The 14,615-nt window shown below is 45.8% G+C and overlaps 1 protein-coding gene across 9 annotated transcripts in view; it reads right to left on the reverse strand.

Annotated features, from left to right (window-relative positions):
- The window catches only part of LOC115093628 (sodium channel protein type 2 subunit alpha-like), a 523,144-nt gene that overhangs the window by 377,068 nt on the left and 131,461 nt on the right, over window positions 1-14,615 (reverse strand). For all 9 annotated transcript variants that reach the window (XM_029605666.1, XM_029605660.1, XM_029605661.1 and 6 more), the window contains one exon: window positions 8,811-8,943. In XM_029605666.1, the coding sequence (XP_029461526.1) occupies window positions 8,811-8,943 (133 nt within the window). The remainder of the gene's footprint in view (window positions 1-8,810; window positions 8,944-14,615) is intronic.

The following is a 14,615-nucleotide window of genomic DNA, read 5'->3' on the forward strand; positions in this document are numbered from 1 at the left end:
AGTCATTAGAAAGCAGACTGTGCCCTTGTCATTTCACAAGTGACATTCAAATGCAAGTGAAGACATGACACCATCTGATTCCCAATCCTGCCTTCACATAGTCTGACCAGCATAAGAACATGCCATACTGGGTCAGACCAAGGGTCCATCAAGCCCAGCATCCTGTCTCCAACAGTGGCCAATCCAGTCTATAAGTACCTGGCAAGTACCCCAAAACTAAGTCTATCCCATGTTACTGATGCTAATAATAGCTGTGGCTATTTTCTAAGTAAATTTGATTAACAGCAGGTAATGGTCTTCTCCTCCAAGAACTTATCCAAACCTTTTTTAAACCCAGCTACACTAACTGCACTAACCACATCCCCTGGCAACAAATTCCAGAGTTTAATTGTGTGTTGAGTGAAAAAGAACTTTCTCCAATTAGTTTTAAATGCATTACATCCTAACTTCATGGACTGCCCCCTAGTCCTTTTATTGTCCGAAAGAGTAAATAACCGATTCACATTTACCCGTTCTAGACCTCTCATGATTTTAAACACCTCTATCATATCCCCCCTCAGCCATTTCTTCTCCAAGCTGAAAAGTCCTAACCTCTTTAGTCTTTCCTCATAGGGAAGCTGTTCCATCCCTTTTATCATTTTGGTTGCCCTTCTCTGTACCTTCTCCATCGCAACTATATCTTTTTTGAGATGTAGTGACCAGAACTGTACACAGTATTCAAGGTGCGGTCTCACCATAGAACGATACAGAGGCATTATGACATTTTCTGTTTTATTCACCTTTACCTTCCTAATAATTCCTAACATTCTGTTTGCTTTTTTTGACTGCTACAGCACACTGAGCTGACGATTTCAATGTATTATCCACTATGACGTTTAGATCTGTTTCCTGGGTGGTAGCTCCTAATATGGAACCTAACCGTGTAACTATAGCATGGTTTTTTTTCCCCCTATATGCATTACCTTGCACTTATCCACATTAAATTTCATCTGCCATTTGGATGCCCAATTTTCCAGTCTCACAAGGTTTCTATTTATAAATATATTGAAAAGCTCGGGTCCCAGTACAGATCCCTGAGGCACTCCACTGCCCACCCCCCTCCACTGACAAAATTGTCCATTTAATCCTATTCACTGTTTCCTGTCTTTTAACCAGTTTGTAATCCATGAAAGTATATCGCCACCTATCCCATGACTTTTTACTTTTCCTAGAAGCCTCTCATGAGGAACTTTGTCAAATGCCTTCTGAAAATCCAAATGCACTACATCTATCGGTTCACCTTTATCCACATGTTTATTAACTCCTTCAAAAAAGTGAAGCAAATTTGAGAGGCAAGACTTGCCTTGGGTAAAGTCATGCTGACTTTGTTGCATTAAACGATGCCTTTCTATATATTCTGTGATTTTGATCTTTAGAATACTTTCCACTATTTTTCCAGGCACTTAAGTCAGGCTAACTGGTCTGTAGTTTTCCGGATCACCACTGAAGCCCTTTTTAAATGTTGGGGTTACATTAGCCACCCACTAGTCTTCAATTACAAAATTACAATGGATGATTTTAATGACAGGTTACAAATTTTTACTAATAGATCTGAAATTTCATTTTTTAGTTTCTTTAGATCCCTGAGGTGTATACAATCCGGTCCAGGTGATTTACTACTCTTCAGTTTGTTAATCAGGTCTACCACATCTTCTAGGTTTACCATGATTTTGTTCAGTTCATCTGAATCATTACCCATGAAAACCTTCTCCAGAACGGGTATCTCCCCAACATCCTCTTTAGTAAACACTGAAGCATAGAAATCGTTTAATCTTTCCACGATGGCCTTATCTTCTCTAAGTGCCCCTTTAACCCCTCGATCATCTAACAGTCCAACTGATTCCCTCGCAGGCTTCGGATATATTTTAAAAGTTTTTATTGTGAGTTTTTGTCTCTATGGCAAACTTCTTTTCAAGTTCTCTCTTAGTCTGTCTTATCAATGTCTTACATTTAACTTGCCAACGCTTATGCTGTAACCTATTTTCTTCTGTTGGATCCTTCTTCCAATTTTTGAATGAAGATCTTTTGGCTAAAATAGCCTCTTTCACCTCACCTTTTAAGCATACCGGTGTTGCGCTCGGGGTGGACCCTTGTCCTGGGGCAGTGGAGGAGGACCTCCTGATAGGGATCAGGAGGCAATTCCCCCCAGGGGGTGGAGCACTGGAGGAGACAGGCTAGGATCAGCTTCACCACTGGAAGTCCGAGGTCCCCACAGGAGGAGCCCATAGGGACCCGGACCGCTTGGACTTAGGTGGGTCTCGCATGGTTTCCCACCAAGTCTCTGCCACTCTCGGTCTGCTGAGTCTCTACTACTCTCAGCAGTCAGTGGGATAGGCTTCGCTCGCAGCCCACCTTCTCTACTCCTCTCAGCTGTGCCCACAGACGGATGGACAGCACGATCAGGTGCGAGACTGGAGGTGGGATGCAACAAGGAAGACCAGTAGAGCGTAGGTGATAACAAGGCTAGGAGCAGAGCCAGGATCTAGCAACGTGGTCAATCAGGCAAAGGTCAAAGTCCAGGAGTCAGTCCGAGGAATGGTCAATGAAGCAAAGGTCAGGTACTGGAGGTCAGACGAGGTCACAGGCAGGCCGAGGTCAGAAGGCAGGCAGCAGGCAGACGAAACGAGGAACAGACTGAGGTCACAGGCCGGCAGCAGGCAGACGAGTCGAGGGACAAAGCTGGACTCAGAAGGCAAGCGGCAGACAGGTGAGTCGAGGGACGAACTGGAGTCAGGAGGCAGGCAGTAGGCAGATGAGTCAAGGGATGAACTGGAGTCAGGAGGCAGGCAGCAGGCAGGCAGGCAAGTTGAGGAATGAACTGGAGTCAGGAGGCAGGCAGCAGGCAGGCAGGCAAGTCGAGGTACAGACTGGAATCAGGAGGCAGGCAGCAGACAGGTAGGTCAAGGAGCAAGCCGAGGTCAGTACCAGTAAGACAGTCTGGGGTACTACCTGGGTAGATGAACACACGAACAGGAACAGGAGGACACTGGAGTACTATGAAGCAGGAACAAGGCAGGAACAGAACTGGAACAGAAGGATCCTGGAACAAGACTTCGAACAGACAGGAGCCAGCAGAAACGCAGTGACATTCTAACAAGAGACTAACCCGATTGCCAAGGCAAGGAAGTGCAGGGGACGACTTCCTTATAACAAGGAATCAATCAGGACGCGCTGCGGAACTCGGGCCCACCCTTGGCCCTACAATAGGCCGGACGGTCTGCGCGCACGCACGTAGGGGTGTGGCCAAGACATCTGGTGTGTAACAGCTGGAATCGTTTTGCCTTCCTTCCACCTTTCTTAAAGTGTGGAACACATCTGGACTGTGCTTCTAGGATGGTATTTTTTAACAATGTCCACAACACTTGCACGTTTTTTACCTTTGTAGCTGCTCCTTTCAGTTTTTTTCTAACTATTTTTCTCATTTTATCAAAGTTTCCCTTTTGAAAGTGTAGCACTAGAGCCATGGATTTGCTTACTGTCCCCTTTCAGTCATTAATTCAAATTTGATCATATTATGATCACTATTGCCAAGCAGCCCCACCACCGTTACCTCTCTTACCAAATCCTGTGCTCCACTGAGAATTAGATCTTAACTTGATTCCTCTCAGCATCCTTGTCTAGCCTCCCTGAGAAGCTATCATAACCAACATGACATCCCAAAGGCAAAAGCCCTCACCATCTGTATATTATAGTTGACATTTTGCCTAGGCAGGTGTAGCAGGGTGCATCTGTGCATGGGTGCGTGCAACCCCAAAGAGGTATGCTAGCTTGCAATGACCTGGCAGTACTGTGGCAATGCCACAATCTTTGCAAGTGCTTTAGAAAAGCCTGTAATTGAAGGCCAGCTAGGTGAGTACTCTGAAGTCAGCAGTGACTATGAAATAGCTGAGGCAGTGCAGTCCAGGGCTGGCGCATCCCAACAGGTGAACTAGTCGGTTGCCTAGGGCACCAGCCATTAGGAGGTGGCAATGAGCAGCCTTGCGGGGCCGCAAGCGGATCCTATCCCACTCACAGCTGAGAGGAGTAGAGAAGGTGGGCTGCGAACGAAGCCTATTCCGCTGGCTGCCGAGAGTAGTAGAGACTCAGCAGGCCGAGAGCGGCAGAGACTTGGTGGGCTGCAAGCAGCCAGGGAAGAGGTCCCAAAGCAGAAGTTTCTCCTAGGACGACTAATATCCTTACACCTGCCCTGGTGCTGTCAGTAGTGTCTTTGCAGGCTCATGTGACACAAAGCATCCCAAGTACAAGCGCATAACTTCACATGCACACGGCTGTCTGCTAAGAGGTGAGGCTGTAAAATTGCAATTCTGTGATTGATACTGTAAACTGTCAATATGTAGCTTTTGGCTGTGCTTAAGCTTCAGAGCTACTTGTGATTTATAGGATTTCTAGAGCTGTTGCTCTCTATGTGCAAGGCCCTGCTGGAGTTCCCTCAGATCTATTCAATATCTCGTCCACATATGATGGCTAGGACAGGGTTAGGGCCACCAAGGAAAACGCCGCAACCTGGTCAAGCTATGTACACTGTATTGGCAGTCCTACATGAAAACTACTGCAAAACATGCCTCTTTTAGACTCACTATCAATCAGAAAACATTAGATCAGCCACATGTATTTAGTGTTATCTTTACTTTGACTACAAATTTTCCACTATAGTCTACTGTTCCATTGTGAAAATGAAGAGTATCTTGCATAGTTGGTTTCTGTTACACACTGATCCAGTCAGAGGAGTAATTAGTCAAAGAAATATGACAGAGAGAAGAACAGGTGTAAAAACTCTACTGGCCTCCTTGCCTTGGAAGGGGAAGGGGTAGTTGAGGCCTAACAGGCAAAGTAGCACTCTAGAAGGCTTTGCCGAAGTTGGCTGCCACTCAGCGTGTGTCCTCAGCTTCTGCAGCTGCACATGGGGGATCCAGGGGTAGATCAGGAAGTATCTCCATTGGTATCCATGGTGTAGAACAAGATTATGGAACATACAGCAGAGCAGCCATTTTTAAAGATGGCACCGGCCATCCAGTGCTCCCTCCCTGTGACAGGGGCCGGCCAATGGCACGGATACCCTGTCACATAGTAAGGGCAAAGGCCATCGGCACCATTTTTTTTATTAGTGGCAGCCGACGGCCCGAAAGCGGGAGATCGCTCCCGGGACCCCCACTGGACCACCAGGTACCTATAAAATGTTTTTGGGGGGGTCAGGAGGGTGGGGGAAGCTAAGGGATTAGTTTTAAAGGATCGGGGTGGGTTTAGGGGTTATTTTTGTGTGCCGTTTTTCCCGCCCTCCCCCAAAATGATAAGAGAACCCCCACGAACAATATCGTGGGGTTTTCCTATCATTTTGGGGGAGCCCCCGATTTCTGACGATTTTGAAAATATCGTACGATATTTTCAATCATCCGAAGCCCAATTCACATTCCTAACACCGAATCTATGAGTACCAGCAGTGTGGACACTTAAAGGTTGGGAATAACCAGTGAATTTCCACTGCTCCAAATGGGAGGATTGGAAAAGGCCGGTGTTTAAAGTGAACCTGTAGAAAGTGTATAATGGTTGCTCACTCACAAAGCTTTATGTCTTTATGGCATTGTTTGGCCTCTTAAGATTAGCAGGCCTCTCAAGCATGGGGAAAGAAAGCCAGGCCCTGGTGAAATGGTGTGCAGATCTAACTGTTCAACCACTTGTCATGTCAGTGATGCTGTTACATCTCCCATAGCCCCCCCCATGTCTGTGCCATTTGCTGCAAACATATAGCAAAGAGAGGGAATAGAGAAATAATCATCTCTCTTACCTATGAGCTAACTCTTGGTAGACGCCGCCTCAAAATGTTCAAAGACAGCAAGAAAAAGTGGTCTGGGACATTCCCCCAAAGACCCCTACTGTCATCTGGAAGGAGCCGGATGCTAGGAAATGCAGGGTGGCCAATAGTGTGGTGAGCCCTGGTATAGCATGGGACCTTTCCGTGACTGATCCAGATCCCCTCATATTTCTTCATATAATTCCAGGATAGCCTGAGAGCTGAGGCGATATCTGCTTACTACATAATCTTCTGGTATGCCCAGCAATGAAGCTTGTGAAGGAAAGATGTTCTCCCTGATCTCCTCTGCCACGGCCACCTGAATGCCAAGCGCTGCCATGGGCCATGACCCCTCTTTCTGCGGGGCGTGGCTTGAGCTCCGGTGAAGGGACTTCCCTAGGAGGAGTTTGAACTTCCCTTGCCTGTTTTTGTGGTTGTTCTTGTTGTGGTTTGTATCGAGCATCCTGATGCAGCCAATATCCCCCAATAAGTAAACCTGCCACAAACATAATAAGTCTAGGACGACAGACCAGGTAAAAAAAAGGAGTTTTTATTGGCCCAGGAGGGCGTGGTAGGTGTGCCTAATAGAAGGCCTCGTTTTATTGTGCAAGATAATAGCCCCAGTTCGCAATAATGGCCGTTGCACACCCCCCCCTTACAAAATTGCATTAACTCCTCCCACTTGCATACCAATATTTAAATTTGCATGGAAGCTTGCGATATTTCTCGCATGCACTATGTGTGATAGACCTCATTTAACATGCGTTAGGGCCCTAATGCATTTTGATAAATGACCCTGTTAGTCAGATAAGTGAAATTAGCTGATCAGCACAGCGCTAAAGTAGAGTGCGCCAAAGTGCAATGCTGAAGAATACATTGGTGCTGGAACATTGCTGCAGTATTTTTTCCGTTGAGAATGATATTGCATTGATTTATCCATTCAGCGTGTTTTAGTAGGTAAATAATAATGCTTCCTCTTTTGTGAAGATTCACTTGAATCTTGAGATTCCAACTGACATGGTGCCGGTCTCTTTGATGAAGCACTTTCTTTCTCTGAAGAGAAAAAGAGCTCATAGCTAAGCTTCATTATTCTGCATTTTATTGCACTTGGAAACAATTTTCCATATGGCCTATCGACTGAGGTGTCATAGTAAGGGCTCAGATATTTAAGACATCATTCATGCAGATCTTCCACTCCTATCTTATATTTACACTGTCTACATAATTTTAAGGGACTCTTCTCCATCTTAGGTGTCTGTTTTGGTTTTTTTTTAATGATAGGAAAATTAAATATAATCTACACTAAACTAAAAGTATAAATGATTGGGTACGGCACTATGAAAGAGTGATCCTAGAGCACATCTGTATGCTGTCACTGTCAGAAAAATAGTAATAGGGCTTGTGCGGAGACAGTACCCTGGGAATTTCTACGCATGCTGTAAAGAATTATTTTGTTCAGTAATAGCTATGGGGCAGATCTTCCTGCATCTGCGCTTTCGGGAGATGTCATTCATGTATGGCTGTTTGTCCTGCTTGTCCACTGAGAAACAGCAATTTGTGATTAATGCATCAGTGAAATTTTGCAAACTACTGAATAAAAACACAATTGATTGTGGAAGACCGATGATAAGGACTACAGTACTCAAAGAGATACAAGTTATCTTGGAGTTTAAAAATCTGTTCTGAGGTCCTTCCTCCTTAAACAGTAGTGGTGCATGTTTTCTTGGGAACTATTTCAAAAGTCTTGTCTATTTAAACATTGTAGATACATGAAAGAACAAGGAAGGGTACAGGGTAGGGGTGCTGTTGGACAAAAGTCATGTTACACTGTTTTGCTCCTTAGACAATTAGAAACTATCCCAATAAGTGAGTTTTCTAGTTCTCAAATATATACATACAAACACATATATAACCTCAGTTTAATATGCATTACACTAAAAATAATGGTGGTAGCCCTGAAAGATTACATCTGTAAACATTAAGGGGTACATTTTAAGAAACTGCGCGCGCGCGTACTTTTGTTCGCACACCAGGCGCGAACAAAAGTATGCTGGATTTTATAAGATACGCGCATAGCCGCGCATATCTTATAAAATCCGGGGTTGGCGCGTGCAAGGGGGTGCACATTTGTGCACCTTGCGCGCGCCGAGCCCTGTGCGCGCTGCCCGTTCCCTCCGAGGCCGCTCCCTCCGGCCGAGGCCGCTCCGAAATCGGAGCGGCCTCGGAGCGGCCTTGGAGGGAACTTTCCTTCCACCCACCCGCACCTTCCCCTCCCTTCCCCTACCTAATCCACCCCCCCGGCCCTATCTAACCCCCCTCCCCCCACCTTTATTCTAAAAGTTACGCCTGCGCCAGTGGGCTGCTGGCACACTATCTCCCGACCCGGGGGCTATTCCGGAGGCCTCAGCCGCGCCCCTGGAACGCCCCCGGGCCAGCACCACGCCTCTCGACATGCCCCCGGGAACGCCCCGATCGTCGCGCCGCCCACCCGACACGCCCCCGACACGCCCCCGACATGCCCCCCCTAGCGAAGCCCCAGGACTTACGCGCGTCCCGGGGCTTGCGCGCGCCGCCGAGCCTATGCAAAATAGGCTCGGCGCGCGCAGTGGGGTTTTAAAAGGGTTACGCGCGTACCTTATGCGCGTAACCCTTTTAAAATCCGGCCCACAGTTTAATTTTCATTTGTCCCCAATTACTTTGCTGGTTTTTGTAATTGTATTTTTATGCGCATTACTTTCTTCTTATTTTTAATGAAGTTTAAAGCACTAACTGCACTTAATATAACAATAAATTCTGTTTTAGTCAGCAAAATAATATCGATTAGCATGGACTTTGCATTAAGAAGTCATCTAAATGTTTCCAAGCTTGTAAAATTTACTTTCACCTAACTGTACATGCTCCATTTTATTTTCTAAGATGTACTTCTCAATACTTTTAAACTGCTGTCATACAGCTTAAAACTTCTTCAGTGTTAATACCATACCTTCTATTGTATTTGTCAGTATACTAGCTATACTCAATGCTCTTTGCCTTTGAGCAGGATCTTCCAGAAAATCCATTGAAACCTGATAGAAACTAGACTTTCTCTTTTTCATCTCTGTTTCCGTTGTAGTGCCCTATAAGACAAATATTAATGAATTACAATGTCATATTAATCAGAGATCACATTGTGTATGCACCAGAAAGGTTTCATGCATTTAAAAGAATAGCATAGTTAAATAAACATTAACCCAAACTTATTTTAGTATTCCACATTACTACATTTCAGAAAACATATGAGGGTCAATTTGCAAAACCATATAGATAAATGCTAAATCCATGGCAACTTTTCCCCATAGACCAAACACATTCTAAAAAAGGAAAGCACACATGTATTTTCCCTTTTAAAATTGCCTAAGGAAAAAGTACTCACAGAGATTTGCAACCTGCTTTTTCTGAGGATATTTTTCCCTGAAAAATATCATATATAGTTCTGAAAATGCAAAGCTTTGCATGAAGTTGCCTTACCTGACCCAATCCCTCGGGTAAAAGTTGGCATGTTGTTGATCTCTACACATTCTTTAACCCATGTACAAGGTGCATAATTTTTAGACAGCCCCTGGGAAAATGGCTTCTAAAATTGCCTTTTAACTAAAATTGCATTGTAACTGCACATAAGTTACGATGATTTTTCAAAACAGACTCATATAAGTCCACTTAGAAAATTATCCCAGCAAAGCTATGCACATAGAATTACATCTGCTATTTAGTACATGTAGTTTTGATGAGAGACTTAATGCACATAGATGGTAACTTTTGATATTGGTGCATGGGCGCACATATAGGCGCATATGCCGGCTTGCGCGGACACAGCCATTTTACAACATACAAGCACATATGCATGCATATGGCCACGGAAGTGTGTGCACAAATGCCGTCTCTACCGTGCAAGTGGGGGAATTTTAGTAGACACACGTGCCGATGCAATCAGTTTCTCCAGTTCATTTCCAGTTCGCCCAGGTAAAGGATAGAACTTCCTAACTCCCTAGTTAATTAGCCTTCCTTTTACCCTGTTAGCCCCTACCCTTAAAACCCCGCTGACCAGCCTAGGCTTTTTTTGTTTTAGGACTTAGACACCATCCATAGTAGAAGTAAAGTTATGCAGTAGGGGACCCTAGCACATGTTTGTGCATGTATTTATGTACAGGTTTCATTCATAAATCCTGAACGCACATGCCTCGCCCAGACCACTCCCATGCCCCGCCCCTTTTTCAGAGAAAACATGTTTGTGTGCGTAAAGTAGCTTCATGCGTACGTAGGTGCCTTATAAAATCCATGTGGTGCAAGATGGCCCTGCGCATATATATCCCAGCTTTAGTGCAAGCTGGGCTTTTAAAATTCACCCCATACTTTTTCAAATAAAAAAAGTATCAGGTGAAATTTCAAAGGAGTTACGCATGTAAATGTAACATACTATCATAGCAAATTACAAAGGCCATTTATACATGCAACGTGCACTTCTGCGGGTTAATCCTATGGACAATTCAACAGTATATATTATAGCAATTTTCAAAATTCCACATATGGGTAAAGTGCATTTTCATGTGTTTAACATGTAAATGCTTTTGAAAATCAGGTCCTATATGTGTAATTTTTAACCCCACTGAGGCACCACCCCCTGGAACACCTCGCCCCTATATGCATAAAAGCACATGCATACAGTATGTATGCATATAATTCTATGCGCGTATTGATCACAACATTTTCTAAAGGGTCATTTCTGCAGATAAACACTGCTTTATCAGCAGAAATCCCTTTGACAATTTCTCTCCCTATTCCAATCAGATTCTTGGTTTCAAAATGTTTTATTATTCTGTAACTAAGAAAGATGAACTCAGAATGTTTATTTAAAGTAGGCACACCTGGGAGAAAAACATAAATTTAATTATTTTTTTAAACTAAACATCACAAACCTTTTCCATTGGAAACAATTTACTAGAACTAGGGGTCCCGATTTGAAACTCGAGGGAGGAAGACTTAGAACCAATGACAGGAAATATTTCTTCACTGAGAGGGTGGTGGATGCCTGGAATGCTCTACCGGAGGAAGTGGTGAAGACTAAAACTGTGAAGGATTTCTAAGCGGCATGGGATAAACACTGTGGATCTCTAAAGGCTAGAGGATGGGAATAAATAAAAAAGCTTAACCGGCACGGAACGGCAGTTACTACCCTTAAGGGAAACATGGGAGTAACCTGCATGGAACGGCAGTCACTACCTTGGGAAGCTTGCTGGGCAGACTAGATGGACCATTTTGGGTTTTTTCTGCTGTAATTATTATGTTACTATGCTACTATAAAAGGGCAATTTTGAAAGTCACTTGAGCGAATTGCCCTTACTTAGTTCAGTTAAAAGTAAGCACAGTCTTCTATAATCCATATACTTTTAGGGGCAGATTTTCAAAGGGGTACGCGCGTACCCCCTAAAACCTGCCCCAACCTCCCCCTGCGCGTGCCAAGACTATGTTGAATAGGCTCAGCGGTGCGCGCAAGCCCCGGGACGCGCGTACGTCCCGGGGCTTTGCTTGGGGGGCGTGCCGGGGGCATGTCACAGTGGTGCGTCATCCGGGGGTGGGGCCGCGGGCGTGGTTCTGGCCCAGGGGTGTTTCGGGGGCGTGGACGAGGCCTCCGAAACTGCTCCCGGGCTGGGGAATTGCTCGCCGGCGGCCAGCCCAGCACGCGCAAGTTACGCCTGCCTTAGGCAGGCGTCACTTTGCCAACAAAGGTAGACGGGGGGGTTTAGATAGGGCTGGGGGGTGGGTTAGGTAGGGGAAGGGAGGGAAGGTGCGTGGGGAGGGGTGGAAGGAAAGTTCCCTCTGAGGCCGCTCCGATTTCGGAGCGGCCTCGGAGGGAATGGAGGCAGGCTGCGCGGCTCAGCGCGCACAGGCTGCCAATTTTGCACAGCCTTGCGTGCGCCGACCCCAGATTTTAAAAGATACGCGTGGCTATGAGCGTATCTATTAAAATCCGGCATACTCTTCTTCACGCCTGGTGCGCGAACAAAAGTACGGGCGGGCGTACTTTATTAAAATCTACCCTTTAGTCTGTTTGCAAGGAGTCATTCCCAGAGATATATTTAGGTTGAGGGAGAAAACAGTAAGGATGTGCATTTGTTTATTTTGTTTCTGTGCTGAATATGGAATTGCAGAATACAAGATGTTTTAATAAATAAACAAATAACTGAATACATTTTGATTAGTACACACTAAAAAAAATTAGTGTGCACTTATGGTATCTTCCAATAAGGGTGAGCAGTAAAGGGCAATGGGCAAAAAGGCGTGCCAAAATAGGCACCGTGAAAAAAGGGAGCAATTTATGAGGGCGTGCCACAAAAAGGCTCGCCTTAATAGAGGCGAGGATTGATAAGGGCGCGCCCGTTGCCCTTTACTGCTCGCCGCCGTTCCCGACACCCCCTGTATCCCCCCACTCGGCTATCTAGGACAGCCCCCCTGCACCCCCCACTCGATGAACCAGGACCCCCCCTGCACCCCCCCCCCAACTCGGCAATCCAGGACACCCCCCCCCCCCCCCGCACAGTTATCTAGAAGGGCCGAGTTGGGGGGTGCCACAAAACAGAAGATATTAGAAATTTTTCTGCTGCACATCCCTACAAAATAGAGTGTGTGCATGGCAATTTCACGAGTATTAATGCTATTTTCCTCTTCTCCACTACCTACACAAAACAGCAGGTGCAAAATATGTGACTGCTTTTAATGTGTGTATATTTTACTCAATTTTTCAAAAAGAAACCTACCACATGGTTAGCTTAAACTATGGGGTAGATTTTAAAAGGTGCGCGCATGCGTCCATATGCATGCGGTTCCCGGTGCGTGCGGGGGGGCTGAATTTCAGCAAACTACACACGGCGATGCAATTGGGTCTCCCCCAGTTACCTCCCAATCCCCTCCAATTAAGAAGCGGACTGGGAGGGAACTTCCCTACCCCCCTGCCTAACCTTCCTTCCCTTTCCCCTCTCCTGCCCAACTCCTACCCCCTACCTAACTAAAATAATTTTTTTTATTTTTGTACTTACTGCGCAGTCAGAGCAGAAGCAACTTGCGCATGCCAGCCAGCTAATGGCCGCTATCCCGGCCGGCCTCCATCCCACCCTGCCCCTCCCTATCCAGATCACACCCCCCCCCCCCCCACCAGCCCGCCCCTTTTTCAGGGCCCAGCAGCTGTGTGCTTATCGGCAGTTTCGCGCGTGGCTGGACCCTTTTGAAAATGCGCGCTGCACACACAGGGCCCAACCATACATGTAAGTGCCAATTTTTACACGTGCAACCATTTTAAAATTCAGCAGTATGTGTTCAAAGTGCCTGTTTATTTTAGAACTTCATAGGATATTAGAAAATTGTTCCTTAAAATCCATACCAAATATTCTTTAGAATTTACTGGCGAAAACTGTGAACATGGATGCTAAAACATAATTTGCAGCCAAATTTTAACACCCCCCAGTCCAGAGGTTACATGCGCAGCTGGGCCTTGCGCACACCGCGCATTTTAGAAAAGGCCTGGCCATGCGTGTAACCTCCGTTACGCACACAAGAGCCTGGCCTCTTGAAAGAGGTGGTTCCGGGATCGGGAAGGGGCGGTCCGGGGGGCAGGGAGGGGCGGGGCTGTTGGCAGTTGGTACAGCAGCCATTTGCCGCTGTGCTGGGAGATCGCTCGCCGGCAGGCTGCCAGTGCGCGCAACGTACGCCAGCTCAGGAGATGTTACATAGATATTTCTTGGAAAATTTATCCATGAAGGAAAGTTTGCTTTCTCCTGTTTCAAAAGCTTACTATGTTCCTGTGAATCCGAAAACTGTTCAAGTGAGAGATGTTCTTCCTGATGTTGGTTTATCAGATTCCTCACATTTTTCCACATTTCTTGAAAGAATGGCGGATGACAATGTTGTTTCTTCTACTCTACTTGTTACTTTGGCTCCAGATTCTGATTGGGATTTTATCCTGAAGTTTTTTCGTAAGAGAAAAAATCCCTTTTTAGGATTTAAGATCCAGATGTTTCTAAAGTAACTCAAACCAAGAGGAAACATTTTTTGCTTATGCATCCTGCAGTTTTAAATTTGGGGGCTTTGTTTTGGTTGTATTTTCCCTGTAAATGTGTTGTTAAATTTCAGGGAGATAAATATGTTTCTTTTGATCCCTCCCAATTAAATGTTTTTCTTAATGATAGATGCAGCCAGGATATTGTGCCTGTAACACCCAGCTAAGAATCTCTGTGATTTATGGCACCGTAATATTTTGAAGATTCTCTTCCTTAGCATTTGACGGTCTTTTTTTTTCTTTTGGATTATATTTCCTCTTTTAGAGGTAGATTTTCAAAAGTACGCGCGGGTGTACATGTGCATGCGCTACCCGGCGCACACTCATGTATGCTCGATTTTATAACATGCGCGCACAGGAGCGGCCTTGGAGGGAATGGGGAAAGCCATTGGGGCTCCCCTGCACGCGCCGAGCCCGGATTTTATAATATGCGCACAGCATGTTATAAAATCATGTTATAAAATCATGCCCCTGCGCGAGGCCGAGCCTATTTTGCATAGGCTCGGCGGCGCGTGCAAGCCCCAGGACGCACATATGTCCCAGGGCTTTCGAAAATGGGCGGATCGGGGCGGGGGCAGGGGCATGGCAGCGGTATGGGGGTGGTCTGGAGGCATTCCAAGTCCTCCGGTACAGCGGCTGTGCTGGAGGTTTGCGCGCCAGCAGATGGCCGGCGCACGCAAGTTAGGCCTGCCTCGGGCAGAC

Source organism: Rhinatrema bivittatum, chromosome 6 (genome assembly GCF_901001135.1).
Source record: "Rhinatrema bivittatum chromosome 6, aRhiBiv1.1, whole genome shotgun sequence".
NCBI lineage: Eukaryota > Metazoa > Chordata > Amphibia > Gymnophiona > Rhinatrematidae > Rhinatrema > Rhinatrema bivittatum.